The sequence below is a fragment of the Sminthopsis crassicaudata genome, chromosome 2, assembly GCF_048593235.1.
Source record: "Sminthopsis crassicaudata isolate SCR6 chromosome 2, ASM4859323v1, whole genome shotgun sequence".
Classification (NCBI taxonomy): Eukaryota; Metazoa; Chordata; class Mammalia; order Dasyuromorphia; family Dasyuridae; genus Sminthopsis; species Sminthopsis crassicaudata.
This window is the reverse complement of record NC_133618.1, coordinates 234,219,861-234,232,789: the sequence shown is the minus strand read 5'-3', so window position 1 is coordinate 234,232,789 and position 12,929 is coordinate 234,219,861. Positions and strand designations below refer to the sequence as shown.

Sequence of the window (12,929 nt, the reverse complement as noted above, 5' to 3'; positions counted from 1 at the left end):
TATTTAAAATTATAAATGTTGCTCAGATTACTGTTTGTGCTGCATCCCATAAGTTTTGGTAAGTTTCCCATTATTATCATTTTCTTTCATAAAATTATTTATTGTTTCTATAACTTGTTATTTGACTCACTCGTTCTTTAAGATTAAGTTTCATAATAGATTTGCAGTTTCATATGCAATCATCCTTTTAATTTTACTATGTTATGGAACAGCTTGTTTTATTCAATAAATTTAAAATAAAATAAAATTTAAAACTTCTTTATGACATTTTAAACTAAAATAATTATATAGTTTCAATTAATTTTTATTCTGTATTTCTGTCAACTTTTGGCAAATATAATTTTTACTGCAGTATGATCAGAAAAGGATGAATTTAGTTTTTCTGCTTTTTTGCAATTAATTATAAGGTTTATATTCCCCAACATATAGTAAAATTTTACAAAGGTGCCATGTATCATTGATCTATTCCTATTTAGTTCTCTCAAGATGGTTATAATATTTAGCTCCTTGACTCCTTACCTACTTATTTTTTGGTTAGGTTCATCTACTTTTGAGAGGGGAAAGTTGTCTCCTATAATTATGGTTTTGTTATCTATTTCCATCTGTTATTCATATACCTGTTCCTTAACAAATTTAGATGCTATAGCATTTGGTGCATATATGATTAGTATTAATATTTACTTCATTATCTTGGATAACTTTTAAAATAATGTAGTTTCCCTGCTCTCTTTTAATTAATCTATTTCAGTTTTAAATGTGTTTGAGTTAAGTTTTCTCCTTTATTTTTACTGTGTGTGTATCTCTTATTTTTAAGTGTGTTTCTTGTAAACAACATATTGTCAGGTTCTGGTTTTTGATATATTTTGCTGTGTTTCCATTTTATGGGTGAATTCATTCTGTTCACATTCAAAGTTATTATTACCAGTTGTACATTTCTCTCCATCTTATTCCCTCCCCCCATTGTTCATTCTTATTCTAGCTTTCTCTCTGTCTTTCTCCTATTGCTTCTCACAACTCTTATTTACTTCTGAGCACTATCTTCCTTATCTTTACATCTTCCTGTCACTCCCTTATCCTTTTATTTCTCTGTAAATTAATACTTTCATACCCAACTAGATAGATATCTTAGTCTTTCTTCAACTCAATTCTGATGAGAATAAAATCCCCATATTCTTCCCTCCCCCAATGTCCTCCTTTTTGCTATAAAAAACTCTTCTATTTGTGCTTCTTTGCATAAGATAATTTATTTTGCTTCTCTACCTAATTTTATTTTTTTAGGATTATCTTATCCTAATCAACTCAAACCCAAGGCCTTTATCTGTGTATATACTTTCTATTAAACAACCACAATAGTGATAAATATTCTTAAGAATTATAGGTATTATTTTCTCTTACAAGACAGAAATAGTTTAGACTTATTAAAGGATTTAATTTTTCATGTTTACTTTCTTATGTTTCTCATGATTCTTGTATTTGAAAGTCAAATTTTTTTATTCAGTTCTGGTCTTTTCCTCAAGAGTGTCTGAAAGTCCTTTAGTTCATTAAATATCTATTTTTTTCCTTCAGGATTACACTCAGCTTTGCTGGGTTACTTATTCTGGATTAGCTGTAAATTAGCAAACAAAGGCTCCTTTGCTCTTTAGAATATTTCATATTGCATACACTTTAGTCTCTTAATATAGGAGCTATATATATATATATATATATATATATATATATATATATATATATATATGTTATCCTGACAGTAGCTTCACAATAGTTAAATTGTTGCTTTTCAGCTACTTGTAATATTTTCTTCTTGACCTGGGAGCTTTGAAACAACTATAATGTCCCTGTGATTTTTCATGTTGCAACCTCTTTCAGATGATGATCAATGGATTTTTTTTTCACTTCCATTTACCCTCTTATTCTAAATCATCAAGGCAATTTTCTTTGATAATTTTTTGTAATATAAAGTGTAGAGTTTCTTATTTCTCCTCAACTGTTCTTTAGGTTAGCTGTTTTTCCAGTAATATATTTCATGTTCTCTTCTATTTTCCTTTCTTCTGATTTTGTTTTGTTATTTCTTGGTGTAAGCTTCCCCTTGCTCAATTCTAATTTTTAAGGACCTATTTTCAGTGAGTTTTTGGACCTCTTTTTTCTAATTGGTTGACTTTTTTCATAATTTTCTTGCATTAGTCTTGTTTTTCTCCCACCTTTTCCCTATCTTATCTCTCTTATTTGATTTCCAAAGTTCATTTGAAGCCTCTTTTGGGGCTTTTTTTAAATTTAAAATTTTAAAATTTTCTTTGAAACTTTGTAAGTAGCTGTTATGACTTCATTGTTTTCTTCTGAGTTTGAATCCTGATCTCTCTCTCACCATAGTAATTATCATGATTAGTTTCTTTTTTATTTATTCATATTGTAATAGTCTATTTTTTGATTATTAACTTTATGTTATGGTTAGGTCTGCTTCTGGGCTGTAAGGGAAAATTATCTCATGCTTGGTTTTTTGTTTTTGGTTTGGTTTTGGTTTTTTAACTGTTGTCTTCACAGCTTTATTTGTGGTGAGAGATGTGAGTCTTTGGCTTTTTGATTCTTCCAATGTGATACAAGGCCAGGTGTGGTCACTATTCTTCTCAATTATGCCTCAGTTTATGAGTGACCTCACTGACTCCTCTGTACCTCTGAGCCATGACTAGCCTTTATTTTCACACCCCACGACTGCTATGGCAAAAGCTTTCAACTACTGCTGTTCTGGAGATAAACCATAGTTTTCTTGTGTCCAGGAAGTGTCAGTTCATTTCTCTACTCTGGAATCCAAATCAAGACCCACAGTCTCCTGCAAGTGATCACAATTGTCCCCTGCATTCCACCCCTCTGCAACCTCACTCCCTAGTCTGTGCTCACTTCTCTTTGCAGTATTCACACCCTGGCATTGTGTCTGGTCAATGCCCCTGAGCCTCACATTCAATGCTAGTAGAGATGATGAGTCTTCCCTGATGAACTACTGACCAAGAGGCTGAAAGTTCTTAAAGCTTCAGCTGCCTCCAAGGCTTATTGTTTGCCAACGCTCTGGTATCTGCACTTAACCCCAAACCATCACCTCTGCAGGTCTGTAGGTTTCCTAATATCCTTCTAAGTTGTCTTAGCTTGGACAACTGCTTTACCCTTATTTTTTATTTTTTCTGCCACTCTAAAATTCAACTTGAGGCATTGTTTTAGGTCATTTGGAGAGGAGTTTGGGAGAACCAGGTCATTTTCTGCCTTAATTTACTATCTTCCCATAATCTCCCTCCTTTAGGTTTCAATTAAATTTAAATATTAGATGCATCCTTTTTACAAATTTTTGAAAAAAATTTTTTACTCTTTGGGGGGAATCTTACTAACCCCTAGTTTGCTGCTGAGAAAACTCAGATATAGAAAATAATTTGCCCTGCCCCAAAGAGTAGAATCTATGCTTTTCCCAAACTTTATATCTTCCCAGTGGCTATTGCAGTGCTTGACACAACTAGAAATACTTTAAGAAGGGTTTGTTCTTGGAGTAACATAGATGCATCTTGATTTGACTCAGTTTTCTCATTTGTAAAATGAGAATAATAATAATAATGCTCTTGACCTCAATGGACTATTAATACATATCAATATAGATATCAAGACATCAAAATGGTTATGATTATTATTGAGAGTGGTATATAATCAGATTTTCTTTGCCGGGTGGGGTGGGGGTCAATTATCTTTTCTAGGGCAATGCTGGTCCTGCTGCCTTCTGGCTCCTGTTGTTCCTCCTGAAGACCCCTACTGCTCTTGCTGCTGTCATTGGGGAAATAGAAAGCACCCTCCAGAAGGAAGGGCAATTGCTGACTGAGATGGCCAGTATTCCTCAAGAAGTCCTGGATAGCATGCCTATTTTTGGTGAGTGATCCTTAATTTTTTTTAACTCCTTGTTGGGGTTCCCAATCCCAGTGTGTAGGCTTGAGAAATAATAGCTTTAGGGGAGAGCAAGTCCTAATACCTAGCAAAGCAGGTGAAGTTTATTTTTGTCTACTTGAGTATCATGGAGAAGATGGATCCCAGAAAGAGCATCAATTCTTAAAGCCCTATCCCACTTCTTTCCCTTTTTCCTCACTAGGGAAATAGGTAGAAGCAAAATTTTAGATTTTTCCATGGGCTTGGCTCACCATCTGCCAAGTATCCTGTACTTTTACTCTGTGATCTGTTTGTTCCCCTCTGAACTTAAGTTACCTATATTCTGAGTCTGATTTATGAATGTGTGTTTTATGAGGCTTGTTTCTTCCTTTGAGCAATCAAATAATTTAGGTTCAAGTTCTACATCTTTAGCATTTCTTTGGAGCAAAATTTTGCTCCCCTGAGTCTAAGTTTCTGCATCTGTGAGATGGGTATAGAAATATTTGCTCTACTTATCTCACAGGTTTATTTTGCTATTCTTTCCATTTATATCACTGTAGTCATTATATATGTTATTTGTTATATAATAGTAAATGGTCAGTTAGTAAGCATTTATTAAGCACCTAATATATTCCAGTCATTGTATGAGGGATTGATGTGAAAGTAGTGTTTTGTAGACTCTAATATGTTATAGAAATGGAAGCTGTTATTATCATGATATTTATTTTATTGCTACAACAAGGCAATAAAAAGTGTGATTGATATTGGTCATTGACACCTCTTCTTTTGCAGGTTCACTCAGGAAGCCAAATTATAGATGATAAGGTCACTTGGTGAGCATAGAATCAAAGTAAAGGAAGTTGGACATTCTTAAGGAGCATTTCCCTACAACTGGGGCAGCTTAGTTCATTGCTCTTCCCCATTGTATTAAAGTTTCTGTCTAATTAGGGATAGGGATGAGGGTGGTGGTAGAATAAGCATTTATTGCTATGTACCTGGAGCTGTGATAAGTTCTATTAAAATATTATCACAGTTGATATAGAATGGACCTGACATTTTACTAATATAGGCAATTCCCAGATAAGATTGCTCCTTCTCCCAGATCAGGATAGAGCCTTGTCTGCTACTGATAGTGTAGAGAGTAGCCTGGAATAGTGTGACATTAAGTGAATTGCCAGGCTTCTTGCCCTTTATCCACCAGGCTACAGCACCTCTCTATCAACAGTTAAGGAGAGGGAAAGAGGGATAAAATTTGGACTCAATTTTTTAAAATGAATGTTAAAAGTTTTTGTTTACATGTAATTGAGAAAAAAATTGAATTAAAAAAAACTAGCTTAGCTTTCTCTTTTTCTTCAAGGTTTACAGGAGATAGGGCAAGTATTGGTATCTCTATTTTGCAAGTGAAGGATCTAAAGTTCAGGAAAAGTGATATGGTTAACTTAGAGTCACACAGCTAATAAACATCAGATTTAGGATTTGAACCTAGGAATCTTAATATCTGATTCAGAAAACACTGTACCCAGGAAGCACTGGTACTTTTACAGCTGGTCACTGGGAGAAATAATTTGAGACTCTTGAATCTAAAGCTATTTAGATATTTCCTGCTCAACCTAAGGGACAGCTAGGTGGTACAGTGGATAGCACACTGTGCTTTGAATCAGGAATATTTTTGAGTTCAAATCTGTCTACAGTCATTTCTGAGCAAGTCAGTTAACCCTGTTTACCTCAATTTCCTCATCTGGAAAATGATCTGGAAAAGGGAAAGGCAAGCCACCCCAATATCTTTATCAAGAAAACCACAAATGAGGTGGGTGATAAAGTAAAAAATGACTTTAATAACTGAACAACATTCAGCCTAAACCCTAATGTGGCCTTCCTCCGCCACCCAGGCTGCTGCTGTCTCATCTTTCTTATCCTGCTCCTTGCAGATAGTGTATTAAGTGAGAGCCTGAGACTGACAGCTGCTCCCTTCATCACCCGAGAGGTACTGGTGGATCTGGTGCTGCCCCTGGCAGATGGACGAGAGTACAGTCTGCGGCAGGGTGACCGTCTCCTTCTCTTCCCCTTCCTTAGCCCTCAGAGGGACCCAGAAATCTACGAGGACCCAGAGGTAACACACTGAGATCCCAATGCTTGAATTAAAAAAATCTGGTTTTGAACCTTGATTCCATTATTTTCCATCTGTGTGACCTTGTTAAGTCACTTCAATTCCTCTCAGCCTCAGTCTATTCATTTGTAAAATTAATGTAAAATGTAAAATGGAGACCATCTGCATTACTTGACACGGTCATTCATTCATCTTTGTATAATACTTTATTTTTTTTATTTTTAACAGTATTTTTTCCCAACTACATTAGTTTTCAACATTCATTTTTTGTAAGATTTTTGAATTCAAAATCTTTTTCCCTCTCTCTTTGCTCTCTCCTCCCCAAGAAAGCAAGCAATCTGATATAAGCTATATATGTACAATCATGCTAAACATATTGTCTTAGAATAAGAAATAAAAGAAAGCAAAATAATAATCACAACAAAGTGAAAAAAACCACAAGAAATAAAAAACAAAACAAAAGTTTTTAAAAGGTGAAAATATTGTGCTTTAATCTTCATTCAGACTCCATGGTTCTCTCTCTAGGTGTGGATAGCATTTTCCATCACAAGTCTTAGATTATTGTATTGCTGAGAAAAGCTAAGTGTGCCATAGTTGTTCATCACACAATGTTGCTATTAGATACAATATTCTCCTGATTCTGCTCACTTCACTCAGCATCAGTTCATGGAAATCTTTCCAGGTTTTTCTGAAATTCATCTGCTTATCATTTTTTTATAGCACAATAGTATTCCATTACATTCAGTATAATACTTTAAAAGGCCTTTTTTTCCTTCAGAACTGCAGACCCATTTTACAGATGCAGCAAACATGAAGTGACTTATCCAAGATCACACAATTAGTAAACATTAAAATGGAAGTTTAAACCCAGATCTGATTCCAATAGTTATTATTCTTTCTACCATATCATGATTGCTCTCAATAAGATACGAAACATTTTTTAACCATAAAGTACCATACAAGCTGAAGTTGTTGTTTTCAATTAATGATCTCTAAAAACAACTTGGGAAGACAACACTTATCAGTCAAAGTCTAATTTCCTGGGACACACTGATTTCCATTTGCCTCCCTGACCTGTTCATACAATCATTCACTCACTCATCTATCTGTCCATCCAACAAGCACTTACTGCAGATAGAGCGGAGAGAGATTGGAACAATTAGGAGGCTATTGCAGTGTTCTGGGCAAGAAGTAGTAAAAGCACTTCTGTTTTCTCTGCTGGGAGCTCAGGGTTCTCCCCTCCCTTCTTTCTCCCCTCCCCCGGTTTTGTTCCCAGCTTTGCTTCCTGCTTCTCCCTTTTTGGAGGCTGATGTGCTACTCAGCCTGAGTCCCAGGGTCCAGATGTAATAGCTGTGCGTTTGCTCACTCAGGAAGTCCTAGTGTACCTGGTGCTACCTCTGGCAGATGAACAGCAATAGCAGCCCAGGTGAGTCAGTGCTGGGTCTGGCATCTGGCTGCGTGGTTTTACTAGCTTGGGCAGCTAGGTGGCGCCATAGTGCACTGGGTCTGAAGTGAGACTCATCTTCATGAGTTCAATTCTGGTCTCAGACTCTTACTTGCTGTGTGACTCTGGGCAAGCCGGTTAATAACTCTGTTTGCCTCTTCTGCAAAATGAGCTGGAAAAGGAAATGACAGACCACTCCTATATCTTTACCAAGAAAACCTGAAGAGTTGGATGCAACGGAAACAACACATAGCTATGTAAAATCCTGGAAAAAGTCACCTAACTTCTGTTCACTTTCAACTGTAAATGGGGATATTCAGAAAACCTACCTCACAAGATAGTGATGAAGATCCAGGGAAATAATACTTGCAAAGTGCATGGCACAGTGCCTGGCACATAGTAAGCATGCAACAAACCTTATTGTCTTCCCTTCCCCTTCCCTTCAAGGCGGCTCGCCTGACTTTCTAGCAGGTTACAAGAGTCAGTTCCAAGTAATAATATACCATTTTGTGAGATTCATTTGACATGGCCAGAGCCCAATACAGATATCCATATATACTCACTCATGCAAAAAAATTATTACATGTGCATATGAGTTCCCAAACATATACATATGTGCACATGCAACATACAGATGTATGTATCGAGTGGCAGTCTGGTATAAATTATTTTTAAGGCACTGAATTTGGGGCCAGAAGACTTGAGTATGTGCCGACTTTATCGTTTATTATCTGTGTGACCTCAAAGAAAACAATTTACCTCTCTGGGGTTCAGTTTCCTTCTCTTTAGGATAAATGTTGGAGTATCAGGTTATATCAGGTATGATGATCTACAACAGTGATAGTAAGTTCTAGTCCTAAAATAAACATCCATAAATGTGTGCATATATACATACCTACAAATACATAGGATCATATATCTAGTCATCTAGACCACAGCCCTCATTGTACAGTGGAAGAAATTGAGAAGCAGAGGGGTTAAATGATTGTATAAGGTCTTACTGATATTAAATGTACGTACAGATACTAAATGTACTTAAATGTACTTAAACTTAAGTGCTAAATGTATTTTAAAAGTATTAAATGACCTACAAGTACTGAATGTTAGAAAAGGGTTTTAAATCTACTTCCTCTTTAAAGCCAGCACCCCTTCCACTATACCCTTACTTCAAGACAAGTCAAAAAAATGGTTTTTAAGCCAGGTGTTATGCTAAGGACACAAGAGAGGAAAAAAGGGGGGAGAGAGAGAGAGAGAGAGAGAGAGAGAGAGAGAGAGAGAGAGAGAGAGAGAGAGAGAGAGAGAGAGAGGGAGGGAGGGAGGGAGGGAGGGAGGGAGGGAGGGAGAGAGAGAGAGAGAGAGAGAGAGAGAGAGAGGGAGGGAGGGAGGGAGGGAGGGAGGGGGGGGGGAGAGAGAGAGATGAAAACTCAGCCAGGTTTTCACAGCCTATAAAAAGAACAGAATTGAGACCACATCCCAAGGATTTGAGGCATCTTAGGAACTGAAAATTTTAAATTCTTTTGGCCCCCTTTACCACCTTCCCAGAGATAACAGAAAATGGTCTCACTGTATTTCAGGAATTCAAGTACAACCGATTCCTGAACCAGGATGGAAGTGAGAAGCGAGATTTCTACAAGGCTGGAAAGAGGCTCAAGAACTACAACCTGCCTTGGGGAGCTGGGACTAACATGTGTCTGGGAAGGAGCCATGCAATCAGCAGCATAAAACAGTAAGAATAATAAAGGATCTTCTTCTGGGCCTCAGGTCTCACTGATCTACGATCAGCTTTGTTGGCCACTGGCTATTTCTCTCAGGACTTGTCTAGGGAGCATCGCTCATCCACCAGTGATTTTTCACCTTTTTAATATTATACCTCTTAACTCCTAAACTATACTTGAAGCCTTTGTGCCCCTAAGTTTTCAAGCCCCTGAGTTGACTGATTTCATTGTATTCAGAGGCTCAGTGAATTTATAAGATTCAGAAATGGCAGCTACCTTCAGACCCTTTACAGAAGAGGAACATGAGACCCATAGGATTTAATACTTCAGCTAATTTCTTCTTTCCCTGACCAAAATAAGATAGTATCAAATTCTTGGTTACAAACATTCTATTTCTCTTGAAATTACCTCGTATATATTTCTTACTCAGTTACATGCTTACATGTTGTATTCAGTAAAACTGTAAGCTCCTTGAGGGCAGGAACCAGTTCATTTTTGGTTTTTTGTCCTCTGCGCTCAGCAGAGAAGCCTATACTAGTAAGCCCTTAATATTTATTGAAAAACAGGTAAAGAATATATTTCTACCACCTCAGAAAAGTCAAAATTTATCTTAACAAATAAATGATTTCTTCTTCCACCATGTTTGTAAAGAATGCTGCTTTCATTACAATGGGCAGAACTTCTCCAATCTAAAAAACCCCAACAGTGCCCAGATAACCTCCCTTTTGAACAAAGAATCAAGCTGAGGTCCAGAAAAGGGACATAACATGCCTAAAATCATTAGTGCAGAGCCAGATTGGAACTCAGACCTCTGGGTTCTCTTTCCTTTGACCTGATGGTCCAGGGTTGGATGGGTATTTGGGAGCTTCTACCCTCTTTCCTCACTAACAATGGCTTGGCAGAAGTAATCCCTCATCTGAAACTTTCTTGGCTGAGACACTGGACAGAGTGTTCAGCCTTTCCTGGAGCAACTACTTTTGTACATTTTTAATGTTTTAACTCAGGCTAATTTATTGCCATATAACACCTTGAGGTTCCTAAAGAGCTATCCCTCAGATGAGAAAACTGAGATTTGGATCTGCTCAGTCATACCGTAACAAACTGGTGCAGCTAGAAGGTGCCGTACTCCACAGAGTACTTGGCCTGGAATCCGGAGGACTGATCTTTGTGAGTTCAAATCCAACCTTACTATGTGATCCTGGACAAGTCATTTCACCTGACTTGCCTCAGTTTCCTCATTTGTAAAATGAACTGGAGAAGGAAATGGCAAACCATTCTAATGTCTTTGCCAAGAAAACCCCAATAGAGTCATGTAGAATCAGACACAATTGAAAACAACTGAACAACAAGAAGAATCAAATCTGAGATTTGAATGAGAGTCTCCTGACTCTAGGTCTGTGTATTGTATGGGTTATGTGTCTCCACAAAATGATACAGGCTAAAAGGGGCCTTCTAATTTAAGCACTTCATTTACAGGGGAGCAAACCAAGAAGGGGTAGGGCACATAGAATGACATGTCATTGGGTAAAAACCTTGTGAATGACATGGATCAGAAAAGAGGAGGTGGAAGAAAGAGTGTAATGAACTGGCTTCCCTCTTTTCCCCTCTTTTGTTAGTTTTCCTGCCTTCTTCCTTTCTGTTCTTTTGTCTCCTTCCTTCTATATATTCCAACACCAATCTAGTGAATGAGAAAGGAAAAATGGCTTCTACAGTCCCTTACAACTCATATTCTACTAAATCCTTTGGTTCTATGATAATAATTAAAATGTACATTTGTATTAGAACTTTAAGGTTTATTTATTCCAACCCTATGAGAGAGGTAGCACAAGTATTAGCACAAGCACATTTTCCATATGAGGAAGTTGGAGCTCAGAGACATTACGTGATCACACAGCTAGTAATTGTTCAAACCTTTCTAATTCTATTCTTTACTTCAAACCCCAGGATTATCCAGCTGTTTAAACAGTCAAATTAATCAACAAGGTTTTTATTAAGATCTACTACATGCCAGGCATTATGCTATGCACTGGGGTTACAAAGATAAAAGCAAAAACAGTCCCTGCCACTAGAGACCTTAGTTTATTTTCATCTATCTATCTATCTATCTATCTATCTATCTATCTATCTATCTATCTGTTTTTGCAAGTGATTATAATTTTTCCCATTGACTTCCTACTAGTGGAACAATGCAAACAAAACCAAAAATGTGAAATCCTTCCATGCATAGCCTTCAAATACTGAAATTCAACTAGCATATCCTTTCCTTGTCCCCATTTCCCCAACTTCTTTATCTGATCTACACACAGCATTGTCAAGGAAGCTATTAGAAGGCATCATGGATGGAACTCTAGGCTTGGAATCGGGAAGAAACCTGAGTTCAAATATGGCCAGGGTCTTATTTGTTGTATGACTCAGGGGCAGATCACTTAATTAGAGACCTTAGTTTAACTGGGTACTTATATACAGCATGTACCACCTCCACAAAAACACTGTGAAGTAGGTGATAAGGATAATTGTGTCTGTTTCCCAGAAACCAGGAGCTGCAATTGTACCATTCATTATCCATCTCTCCACAGGTTTGTTATTGTTTTGTTGATGCAGTTTGACCTGAAATTGAAAAATCCAGAGGAAAAGATCCCCAGCTTTGACACCAGCAGGTATGGGTTTGGACTGATGCAGCCAGAGCATGATATCACCATTTGCTATAGACCTAAGTCCAGGGGGACAGCAAGCTCCACAGGACTCTCCTTCCCAGCATCTGGTGGAACTTCAGAAACCTAAAAAGTGAATGATAAAAACAGATTCATTTGAACTGTCATCTCACTTCTCTTGTCATAGATGAAAGGTTTGGCTTTTCTCTGCCCAACTTCTTCCTTTCTTCCACCAACAACCTTCCTATTGGAAGAAAGGTTATATTTCTGATGTTTTGAGATTCATTTGCTCTTCCAGGACAGGGCACAGAATGATTCCTCTTGTGGTTCATAAGCTTTGCTGAATCATATCAGTTTCCTGGAGTGCCTTCTTAAAATCAATACAAAGGACTGTGAGCTTCCTTCTTTCATTTTCTGTCTGCTGCTAGCATTCCCTTCTATAGAGGCAGAAGATGGAGTTCAGTCATCAAGAAAAACCTGCAGAAACTTATAAGAACTGATGCATAATGAAGTGAACAGAACCAAGAGAATGTTGTACACAGTAATAGTTATATTGTTTGATGAAGAATTATAAATAACTTAGCTATTCTCAGCAGTACAATGATCTAAGGCAATCCCAAAGGAATAATGATGAAGAATACTGTCTGCCTCCAGAGAAATAATTGATATTGATTGAATACAGGCTGAAGCATGCTATTTTTTGCTTTCTTTAATTTTTTCTTTTATTTGAACCTTCTTGTACAAAATAACTAATATAGAAATATTTTACATAATTGTACATCTGTAGCCTATATCTGATTGCTTACCATTTTGGGGGGGGGTGAGTAAAAAAGGAGAGAAGGAGGGATAGAATTTGAATTAAAAAATTTTAAATAAAAATGTTAAAAAATAAAAGAAAAATAATTAGACATTTAAGTGCCACTATTTGTAATATACTCACTCTCCATTCTCACTTCCAGTGTATATACTTCCTCACAAACCCCTAACTAACTATTCAACATAAACACTCTCATTCATGGAAACAGGTTTTTTTTTTAAATTATTAAAAGCTTTTTATTTTCAAAATATATGCATAGACAATTTTTAACACTAACTTTTACAAAACCTTGTGTCACAAATTT

The 12,929-nt window shown here is 36.7% G+C and overlaps 1 protein-coding gene across 1 annotated transcript in view; it reads left to right on the top strand.

Moving 5' to 3' along the window:
• Positions 1-12,716, top strand: part of PTGIS (prostaglandin I2 synthase) — a 51,725-nt gene extending 39,009 nt beyond the window's left edge. Inside the window, exons 7-10 of the mRNA XM_074288573.1 lie at positions 3,729-3,897; positions 5,820-6,001; positions 9,017-9,168; positions 11,734-12,716. Of these exons, the coding sequence (XP_074144674.1) occupies positions 3,729-3,897; positions 5,820-6,001; positions 9,017-9,168; positions 11,734-11,938 (708 nt within the window). The 3' untranslated portion in view covers positions 11,939-12,716. The remainder of the gene's footprint in view (positions 1-3,728; positions 3,898-5,819; positions 6,002-9,016; positions 9,169-11,733) is intronic.
• Positions 12,717-12,929: the final 213 nt, after the last annotated feature.